The sequence below is a fragment of the Branchiostoma lanceolatum genome, chromosome 7, assembly GCF_035083965.1.
Source record: "Branchiostoma lanceolatum isolate klBraLanc5 chromosome 7, klBraLanc5.hap2, whole genome shotgun sequence".
NCBI classification, from domain to species: Eukaryota; Metazoa; Chordata; class Leptocardii; order Amphioxiformes; family Branchiostomatidae; genus Branchiostoma; species Branchiostoma lanceolatum.
Genome location: NC_089728.1, coordinates 10,216,266 through 10,240,485, shown reverse-complemented (window position 1 = coordinate 10,240,485; position 24,220 = coordinate 10,216,266). Strand labels below are relative to the sequence as shown.

Sequence of the window (24,220 nt, the reverse complement as noted above, 5' to 3'; positions counted from 1 at the left end):
AATGATTTACATTATAGAAGAAATACGATATTCCGTTTCCACCTGTTACGGTCACGGTCTAACACTCAACAGCAATGTCAACCATCGGTACATCGCGTACGTTGAATAGGCCCAGCTGTCTTTATTTACATTGGACAGTTTGCGATTAGTTTGTATTTTTTTCTACGGGGTCCCGGAGGCACAATTGTCTGTAGGGGGCGTGGAGCATTTCAAGTCGTCCGACCGGCTCAGTGGGCTGCTTTGCATTGCACTCGTTTGGTCTAAGGAGTAGGTCTCAGCATAATCAACAAACAACTGAAAAACGTAAGCACATTCCTATTCTTTGTTTTCCTTCGGTATGTACTATACAGGAGACTGTATATGGCACTGTCAGAATAGTAACACATGTATAACAGGGTAATAATTATGAGTTTAAGTTGGTGTTGAATGAGTTAACTCAAATGATAAGTTGGGGCCAATATGGCGGCCGCGGCGACCCAGTCATGTCTGGAAACTAACTTGTCATTCTACTCGTCCGGGTCAGAGTTTGTCTGTCTTCTGATACTAAACTGCTGGTTTGGTAACTCACCAATTTTATCGCCCAGAATGATGGGATACTTGCTAGATTTGACAGGCAGAACAGGAGCTTGTCAAAATTGTTGATTATAGTGTTTTGGTGGCAAGACAGAAGACAGAACAGTGCATACCGCAGTCATTCGGTAAATGTCACAACATTGAAATAGGATGTCTATCGTCGGCGGATTAGTCTCTAAAAGAGTTATATAGATCCTAGAAAATATCACCCTCATTTAAGTACGTCACAAGTTCTCACTATAGACACAACACTTTAAACTTTTGCTACTAACTTTAACTCAGACTGCTAACAGTGAATATTCTGATTGTGGCAAGGGATATGGTAAGCTCATGATACACTTCACTGACTCTATAAACTTGTCACACACAGACTCAAACCGGCAGACGTTCTGTATTTCTCGGACACCTCTAGGCTTGGCACACATCTGGAGTCAATAGATTAGAAGTCAGGTCAAGTCAAGACTATACGTGTACGCTATATTACACACACACACACACGCGCACACGCGCACGCGCACACGCACACACACACACACACACACACACACACACACACACACACACACACACACACACACACACACACACACACACACACACACACACACACACTGTGTTGGTTGACCCTACGCTGAAGCAACGCTCTAATTTCAGAAAGGAAATCTCAAGAACAGTTCTAAACATGAGGGACCGGATAAAGAAGAAGCTGGAGGAGGCCCGCGAGCCGCTGGTGAGGGACATGCAGCCCCTGCCGGTGTTCGGACTGCTGTTCCAAAACGGCATCCTGACGTCAGACCAGCTGGACGACATCCTGCCGCACAAGGAACGGCTGCAGCTGAACGAGAAGGTTCTGGACGAGCTGCCCAACAAGGGTGACGAGGCCTTCAATGTGTTCACGTTCGCCCTGAACGAGCATCATCAGCCTCAGCTCAAGGAACTGTTGGAGAAAGGTACGGGGTGGGGGAGAAGATATGATACACCACAATGTGTACTCTTTACAGCTACTGTAGCTATATGTAGGCTAGGATAGCTATATTCTTCTGTTCAAGTAGCAAGAACAGGCATCTATGAATAACTTCACAACAACGTCAATGATGATTCTATGTTATGATTAATATAAGGGTGTTATCGCAAGGACTCGTGCGTATACAACAGGGTTTCTATCTGATATTGTGTTAAGATTATGTTAAGATTCACTGCTTATCTGTACTTGCTGTGGTTCAATGTTTCAATTAAGTGTATTTTCAGCTCCTACTGGGCTGCGTGTGTAATATGCTGGTGTAAAGTAAACTATTATTCTCTCTATCTTTTGTAGATCCTGGCGTGGGATCCCCCCATGCCGACAAGGGTAAAGAACTAGTTCTACGCGGGCATTTAGTTGGTGTGGTTTTAGCAGCAAATGCAACAGTTGGTTTGGCTAGTGTACCCTTTGCGAAGTTCTGTTGCGTGGCCTTTGTTTCTTCATACATACATATTCTATGTTAGTATGTATACTGCCGCCGTCTTGTTTTGGTGGCTATCTTAGCTTAGGAATGACAATTTTTCTCGATTCTACATCGGATGTAGAAGCACAGGTAAAACATACACTCTCAACGTTACATGCAGCTATCTCAACGAGGCGTAAGACTGTTTTAAACATCTTTTCCAGAATTTTAATCAAAATTGACAAAAAAGTAGCATGACGTCTTGTAATGTGGTCTACGTCTGTTTTTTGTTTGTTTGTTTGTTTGGTGACTCTACAGGGAATAATTTGTTACTATCAACTCTCCATAGAGTACGACCCGATGTACCCGACTTCTCCGGAGCCAATAACTAAGTTGATCGGCACGGTACGTTGTATGGTTTTATTGCTATTGTTTATGTGTGTGTGTGTGTGTGTGTGTGTGTATGTGTGTGTGTGTGTGTGTGTGTGTATCCGGTGCAATATCTTAAGAACCTATGGAAGGATGGCGATGACTGCAGCAGAACGTCCGTGTTTTCGTATCTTTGGTCCTGAATATGCTGTGGTCTTGTTTAAGAAATTTAACTTACAGATCACGTATGACTGATGATCACCTCCCTTTTCCCTGCAGATCCCCCTGTCCAAGAACAAAATGAGCCCAGCCCTGCAGGACCGCCTGGAACAGCGCCGCGAGCGGATCGTGAGCGAAATGCAGCCCCTCACGCTCTTCGGCCTGTTCCATCAGAATAAGGTCTTTGGACTGGACGACATGGACAAGCTCCTGCCACCGGGAGAACGCGAGAGGGTCAACGAACGACTCCTGGATGTCCTTCCCGAAAGGTACGATTATACTTGAATGATGCCGATGGTAAGGTCGTACCTAGAATCGTTACATCCAAGCTCTTCACATGGCGGTGGTACCGTGACCTTGTGGTTAGGGTTGTTGACTCAGAACCCTGAGATACTGGGTTCGAATCCCTTACAGGCCCCACTGTTGTGCCCTTTGGAAAGGCACTTTACACCCAATTCGTCACTCGACACATTTGAAAATGAGTACTAGCGGTTAAAAAAAATCTGCCCGGATATGCAGCTTGTACTCTTCAGCACAAACCTGATGTGTTACGCCTTGAGGCTTTACCGGGTATGCAATATGAACAAAACAAAACTTGAGTTACGATTAACCCTTGTCTTCCTATATCACCGTTCTTACAGAGATGACCAGGGGTACGACATCCTGAAGTTTGCCCTGGAAGAGAGTGACCAAGATCATCTGTTGAAATACATGGACGCGAAAAAGACACAGCCGACCGGACCACGACCAGGAGATGTGCCTAGTACGTTGGTCTCGGATAAATACTTTAGACAACAGCAAGCTAGCAATTAGCAGAAGCAAATAACAACCACCATCATTGACAATTCTTAATGTTTGGCTTCCTTAAACTTGTGATATATAAAAGTAATGACATTTGCATGCAATTTGAATATAATTTCCAAAACAAATAATTTTTGCCCTATGCCAGGTCATCGTCTTCCATAGCCTTTAGTTATATCATATGATCTTACCAGTGTCACCTGTAGCTGTGCACCCCACAGTGTGTTTAAATGTCCGAATCTCTCCTTTACAGGGGAATCGGATGAGAGACAAACAAACGGGTACATGACTTTCCCGAAATCCGCCGACGAAGCCCGCTCGGGAAGAGATCCGAGTTTTACCTCTCGCGACCCTGGGTTCGCGGTAGAAGCCCCTCAGTTTGCAGATGAAGCTCACTCCGCCCGACTGCCGGAGTTCTCCAGCGAGAGGCCACCGCATCTGGGTCCCGGACCGGGGTTTTCGGTTGAAGCTCCCAGGTTTGCAGATGAGGCTCACTCAGCACCGCCGCCTGGGTTCTCTGAGGGGTCCTCGCCGTTTTCTCGCCCGGAGAAACAAGGCTACAGGGGGTCTCCTCGCTCCCGCGACGACTTCGACGACTCCTCCTTAAACCGTGAGGGATTGTCTGCCTCCACTGGCGAGCTCCCACGCAAACGCACCTTCACGGAAAAGGTCAAGAACTACATGGACGAGAAGTTCGGAGGGAAGAAGAAGGATTGGCAGGGATCATCTTCCAGCATTTCCGACCAGGATCTGCCCACCCAGCCGAAGTTTGCCGGATCCGAGCCCGACCTAAGCATGCGTAAACCCAAGAAGGGCCACGTCAGCTTTGAGCCTCTTGATGTAGATGGCGTTGAGGAGTCACGTTGGAGGAGTGGGGAGACCACCATTGAAAAGCCGAAGTGGACCAAGCCATCTGTCGACCTAAAGGCGCCGAACTGGAGTTTCAGGAAATCAAAAGGTGATATTGATGTCGAGTCTCCCGATTTCGAGGGTCAAGAGGTTGACAAGCCATCACGGTGGAGCTTTAAGAAACCAAACTGGAAGTCGCCAGACCTTAACTTGAAGAAACCGAGTTTTGAAGGGCCAGACATCAACTTGAAGAAACCGAGTTTTGAAGGGCCAGACATCAACTTGAAGAAACCGAGTTTTGAAGGGCCAGACTTCAATTTGAAGAAACCAAACCTAGAGGGACCGAATTGGGGTTTCCGGAAACCAAAAGGCGATGTTGATGTCGATGTCGAGTCTCCTGACTACGAGAGTCCAGACGTTGACAATCCGTCGGGATGGAACTTTAAGAAACCAAGCTTTAACTTGAAGAAACCAAGTTTTGAAGGGCCAAATATCAACTTGAAGAAACCAAGTTTTGAAGGACCTGACATAAACATGAAGAAACCGAACCTGGAGGCGCCTGACTTGAAGAAACCACACTTTTCAGCACCGGATATCAGTTTCCGAAAGCCAAGGGTTGAAGGCAATGGACCAGACGTCAAGCCACCAAAATGGAGTTTCAAAAGACCAGACTGGAGCTTTCGCAAGTCCTCCAACGACTTGGATTCACCCAACGACAACGTAAGCATCGAAAGTGGTGAGGTAAACATGTCTGCTCCTAACGTACAACTTCAAAGGTCTGATGAAGTACACGCCAACCCGAGGATCAAGACGAAGATGCCGTTTGTCGACTCCGGTCATGAACCAGGAACATCATCAGATTCGGATGACGACGACATGGATAGGAGAAAGAGGTCGTCTTTCCTTGATCGATTCTTCCGTAAATCAAGGGAAGACCTATCCGCCCCAGACAAGACCACCGGCAAACCAATCAAAAAGTCCGACCAACAGAAAGTGACGCCCGAGATGGATAAGGAAATGAAAGAGGCCGCTGCAAGGTGAGTACATCAACAATTCAGGTCCAACGTCTGTGCCATGCACGATCCCTAAGGCATACCAACTGTATGCACATTGAATCGATCACTCACTTTTTCTCAACATATTCATCTTTGCCAAACGACATATACCATCCTTTGCATTCAACATTAAGTACAGTTGTTAACATTTTCATTGCCATTGTTCCCATGATAGAATCGCCAAGAATGAGCGCATGCTGAAACTTCTGCACGACATGACAGACAAAGCTCTGTACCACGCAGTGAAGAAGGAGAACCTGGAGGACAAGGGACAGAAGGACCTGGCCAAGCTCATCCGTACCCCTGGGAAGGAACCTAGAAATGGTACGTAATGAGTGCCCCTGGCCTTTCTACGGTTGTCTTGTGCACGAGGGCACAACTTTTAGCACCTGCACCTGGTGCTGTATCTGTATAGCCTGTGTGTTCGGTATAACATCGGCAAAATACTATGCTAGAATCTACTTTGTTGGATAAAGATTCAGAAACCTCGATATGTTCAAACGTTTTGCGACGTACGACTCTACCACATTATTAATTTTTTGAGCCTCTATTACACAATGAACTGATGGTGTAATCTAACGATCCAACAGATGAGGGTGTAGTTCTCCTGGACAAGATGACGGAGGAACTGCAGTACCTGCAGAAACAGCGCACCAGTGAGCAGGTCCAGGCGCCGTCCTGGTACGCTAACGTCAACACGGCCATGCACGATACCTACAACACACTGATGCTGCAGACCATCTCCACCAGGAGCGCCCTGGCAGAGCTGGAGAACACGCTCAAGATGTACCGCAGAGGTCAGTACACGACACTCATTAGCTTCACTCTTCTACAGAACTAACCCTGTCTTTAGCTACATGGCACAGGCAGCTACCACCGCTTAGCTTTCTATCATATTGTACGTAGGGTGAACTAAAAAAGAGTGACATTTGTTAATCCCTTGTCCTATTCAGTGGAGAATATGTCACCATATCCCCTATAACAGCAATACTACAAATGACATTTACATTACAAACACACTAAAGCTACCCATGTTTCCAAGGTCGAAGTGTTTGTCATGTTTTCACAACTATGACTTTTTGCTTTCAAGAAGAATGTTAATTGATTTTGTTTATCTTTAACCCTTTGACAGACAAACACCTGAGACGATACGTGGACAAGCTGTCCTGAGCTGACCAACATCTTGAAGATTATTTTGAAATAGAAAATAATCCTACTGGACCTGAATTATGAATAGAAAAACATAACTGGTATTCGTGGAATGGGAATCGAATAGGATAGGATTTCTTCTAGGATTTAGTAATGCGGATATTATTTAACATTCCAAACTTGTAAACAACAGAAGTAGGATCTAGGAAGAAACTACATTTCAACACCGTACAAAGAAAACGGACGGAAATCCTCCATGATTTATTCATTGCAGTAAAAACGTACAACAAGTAAGAATAGGAAAGACATGCATTAGATTTCAAATATATGGGAAAGTGTCAACATGGCCTGATGACAATGTAGAATTGACAACAAAACTTTTACGTAGGTGAATATGCTTTGATGAGGTGAATTAGTCCTGAACCATAGATGCTGCAATGCAATCTAGCAATTTAAGTAGTCTGTCATAATGGTGGACTGGACACGATGGTTATGATGCTGACATAACCTAAGACTCATAGAGGTAGTTATTATGAATATGCATGGTGAACGAATCTAATGGAAATATGAAAATAGGGATTTACATTGTTGGGATAAGATGAAACAAATGCACGTTTTGGTTGTAGAGTTAAGAAAGTATTTCATCTCAAAGGAGCCAAGTCAACCAATAGACTTTATTCTATCAGAGAGGGGATGTCTTATAGGTCAACGATGAAGAAACATCTGTATGTATATCATGTGATATAAGTACAGGATCGGGATGTACATTACGTCGTGCTGATTGTAAACGAGCGTACATAGAATGCATTGATCTTTTTCAATCGGTTGCCAGGACATGGCAATGGTGTATGATTTCCTCACTCTCACGTATGATTCTATAACCTATCGGGTAAGTGGTGTGCACATGTATAGCCATCGGACACCTGGTACATGATGGAGAGGTACATCATGGGAAGCCAATCTGGCGATGCTATTGGCTTCACTGGAAATGCCCCCAAAGGCGAAATCCTCCGTGATTTATTTATTACATGCATGGTATATATTGTATTATCTTGTACTAGCTTCTACTTAGTAATTGATTCCTCTGGTTGAACACGATATATGGTATATCCAGAGCTATCTTGGGCGATAGAAATAAAAGAGAGGTTGAAAAACATTTGCAACAGGTGTCCATGACAACGTTTTATGATTACTAATGTATAAGTTCGTCTTGCTCTATACCTTTTTGAAAAGCTATTCGTTGATTCAGGTGGAGTTTGCTGCTCTAAGAATCGTTGAACTTTGAACCATGACCATCCACCATGACCATCAAGTCACGACTCTATTTGTTTTGCAGTAACATTGCAATACGCCATTGCTTTATATCGACATGTCAGTGTGCAAGTACACGCAGCCGTTGTAAAATATCAGAGGCCAAATAAGGCGTGACACCTGTTAGACCAACATGTAGCTGGCAGTGTTTCAGTTTTCGTAGCAAATCTTAAATAAGCATAATGCTCTTCATATTGAAGACATACTCAAGTTTTCTGAGTTGCTTGAAAAAAGAAAAAATAACAGGATGGCGTGTTAACGTGGCCATGTGTGTGGTTTATACCACAACAAGTTGGTCAGGTGTAATTGAAGGCCAGGGTACAGAATCGTCCAGCCACCAGCGGTATATCAACACACTGCAGGAGTGTCGTCAAAACAAGCCTTTTAACATAGACTTAATATAAGTGATCTTTCGAACGTGACCAGGGGAAAGTGGTTGTCCTTACTTCACCCATGGATGGTTTGGCGGGGTCAGTTCAGGAGCAAGGCGGACGATCAACACACGAAGTTTTCACACCTATCCAAGTGAATCAACATGCTAAGCCTGGCTGCACATATTCAGCAATATTTAAGCAATGTATTGTGTTATTTTATATGGGACGTCTAACCGTCATTTCAATCTACAATACTGTACTAGTATGTGAAAAATCCCTGAGGCAAGCCAAAGGGGGCGTTGTCGCCTGAAATCGTCAAAATAGGACGAAACAATGAGGGGCATTATGATTTGTGTTTGGCCCCCATTCCACTAGACGGCAATCGCGCTGCAACCTCGCTGCGAACTAAACTGGATTTGTGTCACCCTTGACTTCATAATTGGAATATTTGCAATATCACGCAAAATGTTGACTGAAAAGAGAACAAAAAAACGCAAAGCTCTAAAAGATTCATTTTTCATCTACGGAATTTGTTGAGCGCTCTGTCAAATCGCTCGGTCGCAGGGCGGTCGCAGCGAGGTCGCCGCCCTGGTGGAATGGGGGTGTTACCAAACGAGTGCCCCGGATCACCCCCAGGCTCTGTTCACCTCCTGTCTCTGGGATTCTTCGTGCTCTGTGATCTGTACATTTACTGTTAGCAAACGCACCACTGGAGAATCACAACAGTGGGAAATGGGTTCTTTCTACACAACTACACCTGTCTGTAACCGAACTTTAACCCGTAATGTTTCTTTCCAATCTTAAGAATGCATCATGGATAGAAATGTTTCCCGCATTGTTCTGTAATGAAACGTTATTAGTACAAAGGGTCCATAATTAGACTGATGAGAATGGGAAGCCATACAATTGTTTGCATTCATTAATTCTCTCATCCAATTATCTACATCTGGTCATAGTCTCATAAACAACTTGTAAGTATAACCTCGTTCAAGGATCAATTCATTACTAAGCATATGCGCTATGATAGATAGCAACCTTTAAAAACGGATTGTAGGTAAACAAAAAGAGCTAATTTGCAAGCGCCACACGTAGATGAGTGAAGGCACAGGTCAGGCGGGCACTGGTCGGACGAGTTGTATCAGTGTGCAGACACCATCACTGGCGAACTGCAGGTATCGCTGGCCTGCGCACACAGCGTCTCCGCAGACTTACACTGGGGATCTCACGGACTCCGGTCTGAGGTATTGGTCCCTGCTGCCTGACAAAGGGTAAGTTGTACAGAGTCTATGTTGTTGTTACTTGTCCTCTTCTGATATTGTTAACTATGATATCGATGTTTTGACAAAGTTACCAGCAGTATTCAGAACACGCCCCCACAGTAATGTCATTACAACAAACAACTATCTATGCCGTTATGAAATGCGTCAAATATCCTATTATGATGTAACCTCTTTAAAAAGTCTGAAAGGTTAAAACAGACATTTGTTGTTGCGGGGAAAAGTACACATTCGACGACATAGTTGAGCTGAGGTAGGGCGACAGGCACGTCAGGTGCGACGAAGGGGTCAGGTCAAATCAGAAACAACGCTCCGGTAAACAGGTCACGTCTTTCTTGTCAGCTCAAAAAAGGGTGACTAGAATCGACTGAACAACTCAAACTGTGATCTGTTTATAGTTTCTTTATGTTTGAAATGCAGCACAAACACCTGGTGACTTTTCACAGCTGACTTCAATCGCGAATTTATATAAACAACACAAAAAGCGGTGAAAGCCATTAGGAATTATTTGGCGTACATAAAATAATGTATGGAATACAATGTTACTGTAAGTTCATATACCTCAAGGCAAGCATCTTCGTTGGAAAAATAGAACAAAAGCACCCAGATGCCGCGTGCTACACTACACAAATTTTGTCAACAGGCTGTCAATGGGAACTTCATCCCAGTAATTACGAGGAATTTGCTTCCGAAAAAAAACTTCCGGGTGATCCAACTTAACTTCGACTTACCACGCTTCAAATCATACATACACGCTTGCAATTGATTTGCACGTAATGATTCGGTCATCACTTTCATCATCAATATCAGTAGTAAATCAGTACAGCTAGCATTAATTATCTCACCCATTGACAATTACACTACCAAGAAATGAAGACCGTCCTCGAGCATAATCACTCAGCTTGGGGAAGTCATGATTCATGGTAGCCAGAAACAGCAGACAATCAAAAGGACACCTTACGGGATCACTACAAGGCAGATAGACCGTAACTTGGATAAGCTCTAAAACAAACGTTAGATCTTCCGCCACGATTGGGTTTACCAAGTGAAAAACACTACTTAAGGGCTATTGTGTAATTCAACTAAGCGCATCATTACTGTTATTCATACTACTGTCACGGCGGGGTAGCTGTTAGATACAGCCACTTGTGACTCTTTTAACTGCTTGTGTGACAAACCATGTTGATTTAAGACTGGTTTGATGTCAAGAAATATGCCGTACACCGCTTATCCCTATTCCCACCCCTCGGGCATTCTATATTTGTCTAACTGTATCGGTTTCTCTAGTGACAAAAGTCGTCGCTTGTATCTGATGCTGATAGGATGCAAGACCATACAGGTGCACCTTACATTTGCTGTGTTTTGTGTATTCATTTCTGACAATCTCTGTGATCTTTTTTTTTACAATTTAAGTCATTAATCATAAGGAAACCATCAATCATGTGTTCTGGGCTATTTTCCAGGTAATTTTCGGACCAGCAGGTGTTGGCATACTTTCGAACAAAAGAAACAATCCCATGACTTTATTCTTCCACCCTGCGTCAGCCATGTGGCCCAAGGGCTGCCGAAACGGAGATGGGCACCGCCTTGTGCACCTTCGGTGCGGGAAGGAACTTAACTAACTAAATGCGCCAGCCATATATCAATAAAGTGATTTCGTCACGAAAATTGTCGCGATTTCCGTTTACTATGAGCAACTCTATCATATAGGAGTTCATTGTGTTATATTTCCGTTCATTGTGACCCTCTGTCTTACATTAGACATAAACACAAACAATTTGAGGTCTGATGAGCCACTTGTCCTGTTGACGTAACCGAATTCCAAATCGCCAAAACAGCCGCACCTCCAGTCACGCATGCTTAGGTACATGCCCCTCCCGACATTAGCTGTACCATGAGAATGTAGGGAGGGGGCTCCATTATTGATGATTATAAGGGAAGGGTCTCTATTATATGCGTGCCAAACAGAAACCAAAAGCCCAAGATAATGGTCTGGGGTCAAACGCACAAGGGTATGTACATTTATGACATTTGCGACAAACACAAATAACAATGACAATGACAAAATTCAAACCTACCCAATTCAGTCCTACTGTACTACATATATATGTACTGCCAATATCTAACTTGACAGTATCAATTCAACCACATGTACCTACAAGGAAACTAATACACGTCAACATTTTCCCATGGCGGATGACTTCTTAACTCCCATTAAACATCCATGTATACCAAGCACTCAGTCTTAGCAGCTGTAAATAAACACAGCTGCCGTGCACTATCTAAATGTCATTCATCTATTCCATGTTTGATTTAGCCAGGGCACACGAGGATAAGACCCGTTCAGCAGTTGTGCCGCGGAGCCAGACACGCGGTATAAACACAGCTGCCGTGCACTATCTAAATGTCATTCATCTATTCCATGTTTGATTTAGCCAGGGCACACGAGGATAAGACCCGTTCAGCAGTTGTGCCGCGGAGCCAGACACGCGGCAACATGAAGACCGAGTACATCCAGGCGCTGTCCCGGCAGCGGCCTACCCTGGTGAATGAGATGGACCCCTTACCCATCATCAGCACCATGGTGAACAAGGGACTGCTCAAGCAGCGCATGGCAGACTACATGCTGCCGGAGGACGTTCGCAGGTACGACATGGTACTTTCTGGCATAACGGCTCCAATTTACCATGCATCTGAAAGGAGATAGTAGCTAAAACTTGTTCAACACGCTCGTACAACCCGTTATCACATGACCATGAGCGAGCAGAGAGCTGTCAAGAAATAAAACTTTGGTAAATATCAATGTAAAGGCAAATGTAAGCTCAGCAGGTAACTACAGAAGTGGCTGGAACAGTGCTAACTCCTACATTAGGCCTTGCGATGTTAATTTTGTGTCTTTTATGACAGTATCAGACATCAGGTGCTTCAGTGTTGATTTCATTGTTGATACACTTGTCTACACCGGATCTATGTACCAAAAGGGACCATTAATAAAGATATTCATAACTGCATTGTATCTTACAACATTGGGTCATTGATACAGGCATATCAACGAGAGAATGATCAACGCCCTCCCGCCACAAGGAGAACCGGCATATGACGTCCTGAGGGACACACTGAAGAGCAGCGGGCAGGGGTTCCTGGCAGACAGCATCGACAAGACAGAGAAAAAGATGAAAGGTCTGATGGTTTCTCTTACACAAGCAATTAACAAAAAACGCTGTCCTTAGTATGATGGCTAAAGACAGCTTGCTTATCAGTTTTCAATTGGCGTGTTCGTAGTTTTATTGTAGGCCCTCGCCTCATAAGTCTATATCATTACCGTGAGATAGAGAACGTCATAGTCATAACAAAGAAGGGTAGAAATATCTTACGCTTGTACTGAAATTATTGGCACAGAAAGTATCAATGATATATAGTCAGGCAAGCAGACGAGTAAGATAGATAATTTTTCTGGCATCCAGAGATGCAAAGATTTTAATGTTCAATTTAGATGTAGTAGTAGCTGACTGTCTGTGTTCTGCACAGGAACGACAGAGGAAGCTGTCACAGAAAACCGTAACCTCCTGCTGCAGAACATGCAGCCTCTGCCGCTGTACCGCACACTGGTGGACACCGGCATGGTCAAAGATGCTGACGTAGAGGAGGTGAGCTTTTCGTCTTGCAGTTATGAAAATCATCAAAACATTTACATCTCGTCTTTAGCTATACAGGCATAAACCATGGTTTTGAAGCCCAAATGTTGTTGAGCTACGTAATACAAGTCTATTTCTAGAGCTGAGACAGGCATCGAGCAATAGCAGCACAGATCATGTGTCTAAATCCGTCTTGCAGCTCCTGACACATGACAAGAAGAAGAAGTTGAACGAGAAGCTTCTAAACTACCTGACAACCCGCAGTAACGAGGGTCACGAGGCGTTCCTCGGTGTTCTGCGCGAGTGTGGTCAGGGCAAACAGGCAGATGGACTGAACCAGGCGGCGGCCACGGCAGAAACAAACACAGCACGTAAGATAGAATTTGGAAGGGAGTCATTTGCGCGCCAGTTTGCAGGCAAGGGTTTCTTTCTCATCTTTCATTTCACTGCACCGCAAGGACCGCAATGCACATGGCACTCTATTTGCACAATTGAACGCAAAACCGAAAACATTCCCACACGACATATCATAAATAGATGCTGCTTTGTGTAATTTGGTGTCTCACATGTACTTTCTATACCATAAACTTAAGAAAACTTAATTCACTGTGGCCATGTATGGCATTTGTCGCATCAAACTAATACCATCCTCATCTCACTGCTATACGCTAACATACTCTCTAGCTGGGGCATGGCGTTGGCGGAAGCACACTATGGTATAATGACAATGCAGTTTGACAACAGGGAATAAGGTTGTGAATCTGAGGGAAGGACAGTGTAGATCTATTCTTCGTCCTTGACGTTTCTCTATTTTGACTGTTAGATCCCTTTAGTATCCCAAATCAAAGTTAAAAGAATTAGGTGCAAAAACCCAGCGAGACTCTATTTTCTTCCATCCGTCAATACAGCTGCCAGCAACAGCAGTTTTGTCAAACCCCAAGTGGAGAAAAGTCCGACCTCCCAGCCTGCTAAGTCTCCCGCCCCAGCAAACATCCGTAAGGATACGACACCTCCGACCTCCCAGCCGGCCAAGTCCCATACTCCAGCGAACATCCGCGAGGACACAAAACCCTCGAAGATGGACACCACCACCACCCTGACAAAACGTGAAGCTCCGATAAAGGACAAGTCTCCGCTAACTCAGCCAGAACAAAAAGCGCCAAGTGTCGCTTCTCCTGAGACGAAACGAGCGCGATTAGATGAAAAAACCCAGACAAGTCAAGACGCAAGACGTTCAGTAAGCCCAGAGAAGTATAACATCAAAGACATCAAGCCAGGGACTCGCATACGGTAAGTTATTTAGCCTTTGAGTCCCGTCAAAAGCAGTGATCTGTTTCCACCTATTGTCCTAGGAATCAAATGGGGGCGTCCACTAGATCTTCGAAACATGTCATTGTGAGGTTACGGGGTTTGAGATACTACAGCATAAATCAAATAAGATCACAGTTAAAGATATGATCTGTTAATCATATCAGAGAGGCATCATCGTAGGATACTTACCCAATGATTAGCTTCAGTATGTGTATAAGGGTATGACGTGTCTTTGGTATGAGTAGCTACATTAGATGAAATTGCAGAATCTATGTTGTTCAATATACAAACATAACGAGGTTCTGGGAATCTCTCTCCTCAAGGTGGCGTGAGACTCCACAAAGTGCCATGGAAAAGTGGGCAAAGCAAATGGCAGCACAACAGGATGCGCCCGCTGGTAACGAACCAGTGAGAGGAGAGCAGACTTCAAAAGACGAACCAGGCAAGAGACAAGAAAGCCGTATCCAAGAAAACAGGACCGCTCCAAGCAGGGCCCCTGAAAAAGTACAGCCCTCATATATCAAACCACAGGATAGGATGTCGTCCTCAGCAGAGATTTCAAAAGACGAACCAGGCAAAGAAAAAGAAAGCCGTGCCCAAGAGAGCAGAACCACTCCAAGCAGGGCCACTGACAGAGTGCAGCCCTCCTCTCTTAAACCACAGGATAAGATCCCGTCCTCACCAGGTACGCCCAGTCTTACCAAGAAGGTCACGGAGCGCACACCACCGGCGCAGTCTCCTTCTTATTCCACACCAAGCAGTACCACTGCTGCGGAAGCACGTGAGGCACCATCCGAGTCGACTGACTTGGATGCCAGGCTGGACAGGCTCTTTTCCAAACTGGACAACCTGGAATCATCGCTGACAAAGAAGCCTGGTGAACCTTCTCCCCTAACTTCCTCTCCTTTAAGCAGACCAACAACAAAGGCTGAAGAGAAAATTCCTTCCTCATACTCCTCCCCGGTAAACAAAGATTCTCCATTACGAATCTCTTCCCCAGCGTCTAGCAGGCTTGGAACAAGTCCTAGAGAAGATTCGTACCGATCCCCCGATAACTGGAGTAGAAGCAAACCAGACGACTCTTTCAGTTCATACACGTCATCCGCTACAGAAACACCAAGTCGAACGCTGCCCGGGGAGTCGTTCACACCAAGCCGAACGCTGCCCGAAGAGTCGTTTACACCAAGCCGAACGCTGCCCGAAGAGTCGTTTACACCAAGCCGAACGCTGCCCGAAGAGTCGTTTGATTCATACACATCTCCATCACCCAACGTGTCTGACAGCAGGACTACAAGAGACTCTTTCCAGTCACCTCTGTCATCAACGGCGGGCACACCAAGTGAGAAAAGGCAGGAAGTCAGCTCAGCTCATTCTCCTAACAGGTTGAGCTCCAATTCATACTCCAAGCCTTACTCCCCTCGGACACCTGATGACGATAGCCCAAAGAAGACGGGAGACTCCTTCCACCATACCCCCACTGGTTATAGTTCGAGGACAGAAGAGTCTCCCAGCCGGGAACCACTGAGGACTGCGGATACGCGAACTGAAAGGAAGCCGGGAGACTCCTCACCCACCCGAGATACAATGACACAACCCTTCCTCTCTCCACAAGATGAGAAGCGTTTCATCGAGAAGAATATGGACCAAGCTGCTGATAAGCTGGAGGCTAAGTTAGGTGAAGTAGCACCCACGTTCAAGAGTTCTTACAACACTACGATCAGCTCCCCTTCTACAACTAAGCCTCCAGAGAAGCCGTCACGATCTAGCACTCCCAAAGTGCCGTTCGAGAAAGTTCGTATCGAGAAGAAAGGTGACGAACCAGTATTCAAACCATGGAACAAGGGACCTGCGGAAGCGACTAAAGTGACCTCAGAAGAAGATCCATCCTCTCCTACCTATGACCGCTCACGTAGACAAGAGGCACCCACTGAAGACTTGTACAGTTCGCCGACGAAGCCAAGGGCAGCTGATGAGACGAAATCTTCCCCAAGTGTTCACTTCAGTGACCCGCTCATTAGTGACCCCATCTACGACGTTCCACGCGACTGGGGGCTACAAGACAGGCGGGAAGATACGGCGGTCGAAGATTCTGCTCCCCCTGAGCTACCCGAACGGCCTTCTCCGTCACCGACAAAGAAAACTTCGTCCTTCACTGATTTGTTCAAGAAAAAAGACAAACAAGATGAGAAAAGTCAACCTGACAAAAAAGATAAAGGCGACAATGATGACGAGAAGAAACGAAAATGGTTAGCCATGTTCGTGGAAACTATAAAGACGAAGAAGACTGGCGACAAAACTGACACTAAGGGTGTGTTAAGTGACTCCGAAGAGGAGACAGAGAAAGAACGAGCTGATGTCGACGAAGGCAAAAAAGAGAAGAAAGGAGGCTGGATGCGTGATGTCGTTGATAGAATGAAGCAGAGCAAATCTGACGACGAACTAGACACGGTTGCAGAAGTGACATCCGACGAAGAACGCGCCGCCCGAAAGGACGAGCAACCAAAAGTGGCGGACAAGGTAAAGGAAGGTGCTAGAAAGGCTGCATCAAGAACAAAAGACACGGCCGATAAAGCGGTAGAGGCGACAAAAGAAGGGGCAAACAGAGCTGCTCATGCAGCCTCAGAGAGCTGGAAGCAACTGATAGCTGGGATGAAGGGGCGAGATGAGAGGAGAGAACCTAACGAAGATGTCAAGAAGAGGCAAGAAGAAGAGAAAGGCGGTGTCACAAAGGGACCAGACAAGAAGTATGAACACCGTGACGACGCACTGCCAGACACAGTGGTTGTAACAGAAGACGAAGCTGGCAATGTCACTATTGAATCTGACGTTAGTGACAGTCTTGACATTGACGCTGAACACAAACAAGAAGAGAAAAGCGGATGGAAACTACCTGAGTGGACTAGAAGATCACCAAAGTTGGGTCGCAAGAAGGAACCGGAGTATGACGCTGATATGGAGTCTCCTGTGGAATCTGAACCTATCAAAGAGAAAGATGAGGAAAAGAAGGGTTTGAAACTTCCCAACATTCCCGACATCCATCTCAAGAGTGCAGACTGGAAGTTCAGGCGGGATAAAAGCCCGGGCAGCACATCTGAGGATGAGACGCAAGACAAGGACAAAGAGGGTGAGAAAAGAACAGGAAGAAAAGGATGGAAGGAATTCTTTAGCTCCCCTGACATAAGAAGCCCCGACTGGATGAAGAGAGACAGAAGTCCCCATCGTGGTACAGACCCTGCTAATGAACAGCCACCAAAAGAAGAATCAGAAAAGAAAGGATGGAAGTTTCCCGGCGTTAATATCAAATCTCCCGACTGGACGTTTGGACGGGATAAAAGTTCCGGGCGCTCATCTGTGTCCGCGTCTCAGGAAGACATCATGGAGCCGGAGGAGAAAAAGGAGAAAAGAAGGTCGAAACCGGCAGATAAGGAGACTCCAACAAAGGAGAAAGAGAAGGAAGAAAACCAAAAGAGGTGGGGGATGCCAGAGATACATGCGCCGGACATTAATTTCAAATCGCCTGATTGGTTTAAGAGAGAGGAGACTCCAGAAAGAGCGCCAGAGACAGAATCGTCTCAGAAAATTGAGGAAGCAGAAGAAGGGAAGGACAAGAAGTGGAAGATGCCAGAGATCCATGCACCTAACATCAAAATGCCTGAATGGAAAATGGGAAGAAATAAAAACCAGGAAAAGGTGGACGACACAGAACCTTCTGAATCGGTGAAAGAAAAGAAGGAACCACAGGAAGGAACTGACAAGAAGTGGAAGATGCCAGAGATCCATAAACCTAACATCAAAATGCCTGAATGGAAAATGGGAAGAAATAAAAGTAAGGAAAACGTGGATGACACGGAACCTTCTGAATCAGTGAAAGAAAAGACGGAACCACAGGAAGGAACTGACAAGAAGTGGAAGATGCCAGAGATCCATGCACCTAACATCAAAATGCCTGAATGGAAAATGGGAAGAAATAAAAGCCAGGAAAAGGTGGATGACACAGAACCGTCAGAATCGGTGAAAGAAAAGAAGGAACCACAGGAAGGAACTGACAAGAAGTGGAAGATGCCAGAGATCCATGCACCTAACATCAAAATGCCTGAATGGAAAATGGGACGAAACAAAAGTAAGGAAAACGTAGATGACACAGAAACTTCAGAACCAGCGAAAGAAAAGGAGACGGAAGAAGGAAATGACAGGAAGTGGAAGATGCCAGAGATCCATGCACCTAACATCAAAATGCCTGAATGGAAAATGGGACGAAATAAAAGTAAGGAAAACGTAGATGACACAGAAACTTCAGAACCAGCGAAAGAAAAGGAGACGGAAGAAGGAAATGACAGGAAGTGGAAGATGCCAGAGTTCAAAATGCCTGAATGGAAAATGGGACGAAATAAAGAAAACGTGGAAGAGACTAAGTCTTCCCAAGAACTGAATAAGCCAGACGACGAAAAGGAACTGGATGACGAAAGAGATAAGTGGAAGTTCCCGGACTTCCGTGCACCAAATATGAATATCAAAGCCCCTGACTGGAAGATACGAAGAGATAAGAGTGAGGAGAGAATGCAAGGAGCTGAAGCTACACAAGAAAGCAAGAAACCAGAGGACAAAAAAGACACCAATAAGTGGAATATGCCTGAGTTTCACGCACCTGGCCTGAGCTTTGGGAGAGATAAGAGTCCGGAGGGAGAGAAAGCAAACGAGCATCCAACAGAAACCAATGGCGTGGAGGAAGAAGAAGACAAGGAAAAGAAAAAGTGGAAGATGCCGGAGTTTCGTGGCCCTGACTTCAACTTCAAGGGTCCAGACTGGAAACGTAATAGGGAGAAGAGTTCAGAGGAAACATCTGAATCTGAAATGACAAACGGGGAGCCTGAACCTAAAGTTGAGCCTAAGAAGAAAAAGAAACAGACAAAGACCTGGAGTGTCCCTGATATCAATCTGAGGGCGTTCGGCTCAAAGGACGACAAACAGCGTGCTCCTGATGAGCCTAAGGAGAAGAGGAAGTGGAATCTTCCTGCCATGAGGGCACCCAGTTTAAATCTAAGAGCACCAGGCACGAAACCATCTGATGAAGACTGGCCGATGCTGGCCCGAAGTAGACGGGGAAGAGATGTTGATGATGTGGAGAAGGCGATATACATCGACAGAAGGCCGAGGGAGTTCGAAGATGTGACACTGAGGTCGGCAGACGAAGCGAACGCCAGCGCGGAGGATGGGGATGATGATCTGAGGAGGTCTGCTGAACTGCCCCAGCCTGTTGCAGACGACATCAAAATCGCAGCTCAGCGTCTGCAGAGCACAGAAAGGTGCGTAGATTTTTCACATTCCACAGGTATAAAAAACCTTGAATGGCTGCGAAACTTGCAATCATTTTATTTAGACAATGTAACTTGTAACATGTCACAAGGATCAGATCTTTAAAAAGAAGTGTGCAGTATTCTACTGTTAAAAACTAATACTGTTACAGGCAAACATTACAACATTTGTATTCAAGTAATAGATAGGTAATGACTCATGAGGTTAACTAAAACAGACGTCACACATTTGTTTACAAAACATAGACTGCTGAAGATGCTGCAGAATATGTCAGACAAGGCTATCAACCACGCAGTCAAGTGTGAGCCCCTGGAGGACAAGGGACAGCGGGACTTAGCAGACTCCATGTCTGACCTACGACCTGAGGAGCTGACACGGAAAGGTCAGTTATTCTCACTATGCAGTAATTTTCGTGTGAGGAACCCTGGGGCAAAGAACTTACGCCAGTCCTAACATGTTTGAACTGACGTTTAATGAAAATAAAATACGTTTTGGTGAGCTTTTCATTAAAACTACAGCACTAGGGGCTATCCGAATCACTGAGTTGATTCTGGACAAGAGTTAAGAGCTGTGTTAGCAGAACATAGATTCATGCAACATGTACATGATATTGATATCTTGTAGCATTTTGTTAGTAGCATATTCCAGTCTGTGTTGTCAAGAGGTTTTTAATGCTACGATCATGATATAATACTGCAATGCATTAATCAGAATACCTGTATCTCCAGACAATCTCCAGTTGTTGGATAAGATGTCTGAGGAGCTGATGTACCTGTACAAACACAAAGACGTGCCCACCAGCCCCGTGCCGTGGTGTATGGGCTTCAGCGTCACCATGAGAGATGTCTACACAACCCTCATGCTCCACGCCATCTCCATGAAGGCATCCCTGGGCGATCTGGACAAGATTCTCAAGCTCTACAGAGAAGGTAACACTTACAAACATTATCCTTTCCATTGAAAAAAGACACTATTTAGGCAGTGAAAAATTTGCTGACTTATTCTCTTGGTGCTGCAGTTAGCCCTGGGAAATTCTGTGTCTGCTGAATATTGTGGTAGTACTGAAGTAGTGTTCCAGGTGGTAGCTTTAGACATTTTTGGACTCATCTGTATATTCTTCAAGCTACAAGCTAGCTGAGTACTTCATATGGTGTTGACTGTAAATTGATGAGTACTGTAAAGATGGTACCTCTAGTTCTGATGTTGGGTAAGGTGAAGAGGTGAAGTTATCTGTAGAGTTTAGAAACCCGATAGACATGGGCCCTTTTCAGGCTTTATGTCCATCTGCCTGTACTCTGCTGGTCTGTAATGTGGCTTTATTACTTATGCTTGCCAACGGCTGCATTATCTATTGCCTGGTTCTGTAGCTTGTCCCTGCTGCACTTACAACCTGTGCATTCTGCGTGGTTCTGCAGCTTGGTGTTTTTTCCTACTATCAAAAGATAAAGGTCCAAAGCATCTCGGCATGATTTCTTCATTTACTGTTCCAAAATGTAGTCTTTTAGAGGGGAATCAGTTGCCAGCAATCATTTTCTATCTTGGAAGGTAAAACAAACAGTTGAAAATGTATAACCTTTTTTTAAAACAGGCACAACAACTAGCTTACTTCCAGTTGCAGGCCACAGGCAGAAAGGGACTACTGTTCACTAACTATTTCATCCTTCACTTGGCATAACTGATCTCCTTTCAGAATTAAACAAAGCCATTGAAGAAGAGCAAGCAGAAATATCGAAACAGAAGAGGAAAAAGAAGAAGAGGACAAAGCCATCATCAAAGTCAAAACGTAACTTGATAAAGTCACATCCATCCATGACTAACTTCCACTGTTCAAAGGCGTTGACAGCTAATAATTGTTGGTACATGTAGTAATGGTTTGCTGTTGTGAAACATGTGTACACGTATGTCTGTTCCTTTATGTTTGTTTGTTTGTTTGTTTGCTTTTTGTTTGTTTCAGATAACAGTCAATTATAATATTGCACTGCACAAACTATACCATGAATCCTTTTTTTCTTAGTTTGTTGAGTTACATTTGTAAGGTGAAAAATATGTTGTATTTGGACAATAACTAAGTTGTTCAGTTATTGAATATTGCTTTCTCTATTACACCACATGTAATCGCGCATACTGATCTAACATCTGGGCACTATTATAACCTGTTAGACAAGTCAATTTTGGGTGAGTAGGTATCTGTTCTTAACTCAAAACTCTATGTATGTTAGCACTAACCCTAAAGCAGGTATTTCACTGGACTGTGCGTTATTATGCCAAATTATTGTGCAACTTAGCAAATTTTCACCAATTTTTCCTTGTGGTCACACTGATGTGCGACCCAGGGGTAAAATACATGACCTCATCAACAAACAAAATGGCCACCCTGGATTGTCACATTCTCAAATCAGATACAAGATAATTTTTGTTTTAATTGCAATGTTGCCACAGACTTAAAAACTAATGTACAAGGATTAAAATTCATCAAAAAGAGATGTGCAGTGATTACACCACTTTGCGAGTTTGTGGCCATTTATGCCATTTAGCAAATTGCAAATTTTCAAAAATTTTCAGACAATTTGCAATTTTAGGCCGCAAATACTTTGCAAGTGCCTTTTATAATTTGGCTCAATTAGGCATACTACAGTGAGATACCCACTTTAGAAAATACATGTAACAGCTTAACAACAATTCCAATGTATTGGTCAGAACTTGGAGGCTAACATACCTGTATATACCTGAATGTCAAAGATCAACACATTTTCATTTTGTTTTCATCCAGATCTGGAGAGAATGAAAGATGAAGAGGAAAAACGGTTGAAGAAGAAGGGTAAGAAGAGCAGTAGATCAGCGTCGAAGTCCAAAGATACCGAGAGGTCTGACTACTATGGACGCGACCCAAGCTTTGATGTGGATTTCTAAGATCCTGTATAGATAAGTTTAACAATCAGTGAAACTGAAGAGCACAGTTATCATATGTGGTCTTTACTTGGACGTTCCAAAATACACTATATGGAAAAATACTTACTGCTAGTTCAGATCAGTCAGAATCACTTCTCTGTAACGAGATTCACATTATAATAAAGCAAGCACAAAATGCGAAAAAGCACAGAACTTTTTCCCATGGGTAAATCATACTAAATGGTAAAACTGTTGCTCTCAAATACTTTGCCAATTACTTGGTGATTAGGAAATATCATAATATAACACTTTATCATGATCACATGTAATATCATGATCACATGTAACAAGGTGTATAATATGATACCTTAATATTTTTCAGACTTCATTGGTATGATAAAACGGAGAATTTAGTGGCCATCCCATTTGAAGGACAGAAAATGTCCATATATTTGGCTTTTTTTACTATAACTGTGAATTGATTTAGGTTTGTAGGGAATGCATTTTGTGGAAGGAGGAGAAAGGGGGCATTTATTTAAGTTCAAGGTTGAAGAAACTGTAGTAATGCAATGCAAGACAGAACATATGTTCCTAGTAAGATGGGTGAATTGTGAACACAAAACCACTGAGAACATGTCATGATTTACAGTATTCTGGCATTGAGCTTTCAATGGACTGTCAGATTAACTGTCCTGTGGCGCATACTGCATGTTGAGGCATGATTTTAGAGAATATAAGGTCAAATGTTAAGAAATCACAATGTTACATTATCTTTGATGAGAGCATAGACAGCAGTAATGCAGAAATATGCAGGGGAAAAGTGTATTTTACTACATAATATTGTAATCAGTAATGAGATTGTGTGCTGCTATAATAGTGAAACTGTCAGCAGGAATGAGGTAAAAGGAAGAAACTTATGTTTTGTAACTAATGTTGATAACATGAAATTGGGACTCCTTTACGAGATGCCAAACACAATATCTTCAGTTACAATGGGTTTGATACAGCAAGGGTTTTCATAGGATATGGGCTATTCCACTAACAGGTACAAGGAGAAGCATCACACAAAGATTTTCATATCAATTTAATTGCCTAGACAAAACATATTTCAAGCCAGGCTTTTTAATCCCTGACCTTCCTTTATGTTTATGAAATCACTCCGATTCTGGTCACTTGAACTTTTTAATGGAACATTATTATCGAGGATTTGGAAAGTATACATCGGACTTAAAAGTCATAAGATCTTATTTTACTGATTGAATTGAGGGTAAGCAAAGTAACAACTGCATATTGTAACCTGCAACCATTCATGGTACAATGTATGCATAAAGAGACAAAATCAGAAAGGATGGCAAAATTTTGAAAATGTTTTTCACTTGTAAGATCATTGAAAAATGAATTGCACTTCTGGAAAGTAGTGAAAATGAGAAACAAGAGAAGAAACCTGAAAACATTTTGAATCATCAGTTTTGCATAAACCCGCAATGATCCCTTTCTATTTAGTCCCTAGCAGTCTTGAGAGTATTACCCAGAAAGTTTTATACATAACTTCTGCCAGTTTGAGATGACGCACTCACCCAATACTAATTACATTACCAAGGCTGATGTATTACTTAAGTTATACATGTATGTAAAGGCAACTTGGAAAATAAAGGTCATTATGGTGAAAAC

At 43.8% G+C, this 24,220-nt stretch overlaps 2 protein-coding genes across 6 annotated transcripts; both read left to right on the top strand.

Annotated features, from left to right (window-relative positions):
* Window positions 1-176: 176 nt before the first annotated feature.
* Window positions 177-7,595, top strand: LOC136439151 (uncharacterized). Of its 2 annotated transcripts, XM_066434380.1 has the most exons (10): window positions 177-303; window positions 1,228-1,523; window positions 1,889-1,921; window positions 2,347-2,402; window positions 2,646-2,854; window positions 3,227-3,348; window positions 3,640-5,272; window positions 5,466-5,614; window positions 5,881-6,087; window positions 6,423-7,595. In XM_066434380.1, exons 2-10 carry the CDS (start codon window positions 1,256-1,258, stop codon window positions 6,458-6,460), a joined length of 2,715 nt encoding a protein of 904 aa, XP_066290477.1. In that variant the 5' UTR covers window positions 177-303; window positions 1,228-1,255; the 3' UTR covers window positions 6,461-7,595. The 2 variants fall into 2 exon arrangements, with proteins under 2 accessions (XP_066290477.1, XP_066290478.1); XM_066434381.1 differs by lacking the exon at window positions 1,889-1,921.
* Window positions 7,596-9,201: 1,606 nt separating this feature from the next.
* LOC136439149 (microtubule-associated protein futsch-like) lies at window positions 9,202-24,220 on the top strand. 4 transcript variants are annotated; one of them, XM_066434372.1, is made up of 11 exons: window positions 9,202-9,392; window positions 11,841-12,047; window positions 12,445-12,581; window positions 12,930-13,048; window positions 13,236-13,407; window positions 13,945-14,326; window positions 14,671-19,650; window positions 19,906-20,042; window positions 20,389-20,589; window positions 21,351-21,443; window positions 22,431-24,220. In XM_066434372.1, the coding sequence occupies exons 1-11, from the start codon at window positions 9,217-9,219 to the stop codon at window positions 22,568-22,570; spliced, it is 6,744 nt and encodes a 2,247-aa protein (XP_066290469.1). In that variant the 5' UTR covers window positions 9,202-9,216; the 3' UTR covers window positions 22,571-24,220. The 4 variants fall into 4 exon arrangements, with proteins under 4 accessions (XP_066290469.1, XP_066290468.1, XP_066290470.1 ...); XM_066434371.1 differs by having other exon boundaries at window positions 13,236-13,452; XM_066434374.1 differs by having other exon boundaries at window positions 9,326-9,392; window positions 11,837-12,047; window positions 13,236-13,452.

Coding starts and splice junctions, on each gene's coding strand:
- LOC136439151 (XM_066434380.1), top strand. CDS start 1,256: ATGAGGGACCGGATAAAGAAGAAGCTGGAGGAGGCCCGCGAGCCGCTG. Junction 1,922..2,346: donor ATCCCCCCATGCCGACAAGG/GTAAAGAACTAG, acceptor AACTCTCCATAG/AGTACGACCCGATGTACCCG. Junction 5,615..5,880: donor TGGGAAGGAACCTAGAAATG/GTACGTAATGAG, acceptor ACGATCCAACAG/ATGAGGGTGTAGTTCTCCTG.
- LOC136439149 (XM_066434371.1), top strand. CDS start 9,217: ATGAGTGAAGGCACAGGTCAGGCGGGCACTGGTCGGACGAGTTGTATC. Junction 19,651..19,905: donor CGTCTGCAGAGCACAGAAAG/GTGCGTAGATTT, acceptor TACAAAACATAG/ACTGCTGAAGATGCTGCAGA. Junction 20,043..20,388: donor TGAGGAGCTGACACGGAAAG/GTCAGTTATTCT, acceptor CTGTATCTCCAG/ACAATCTCCAGTTGTTGGAT.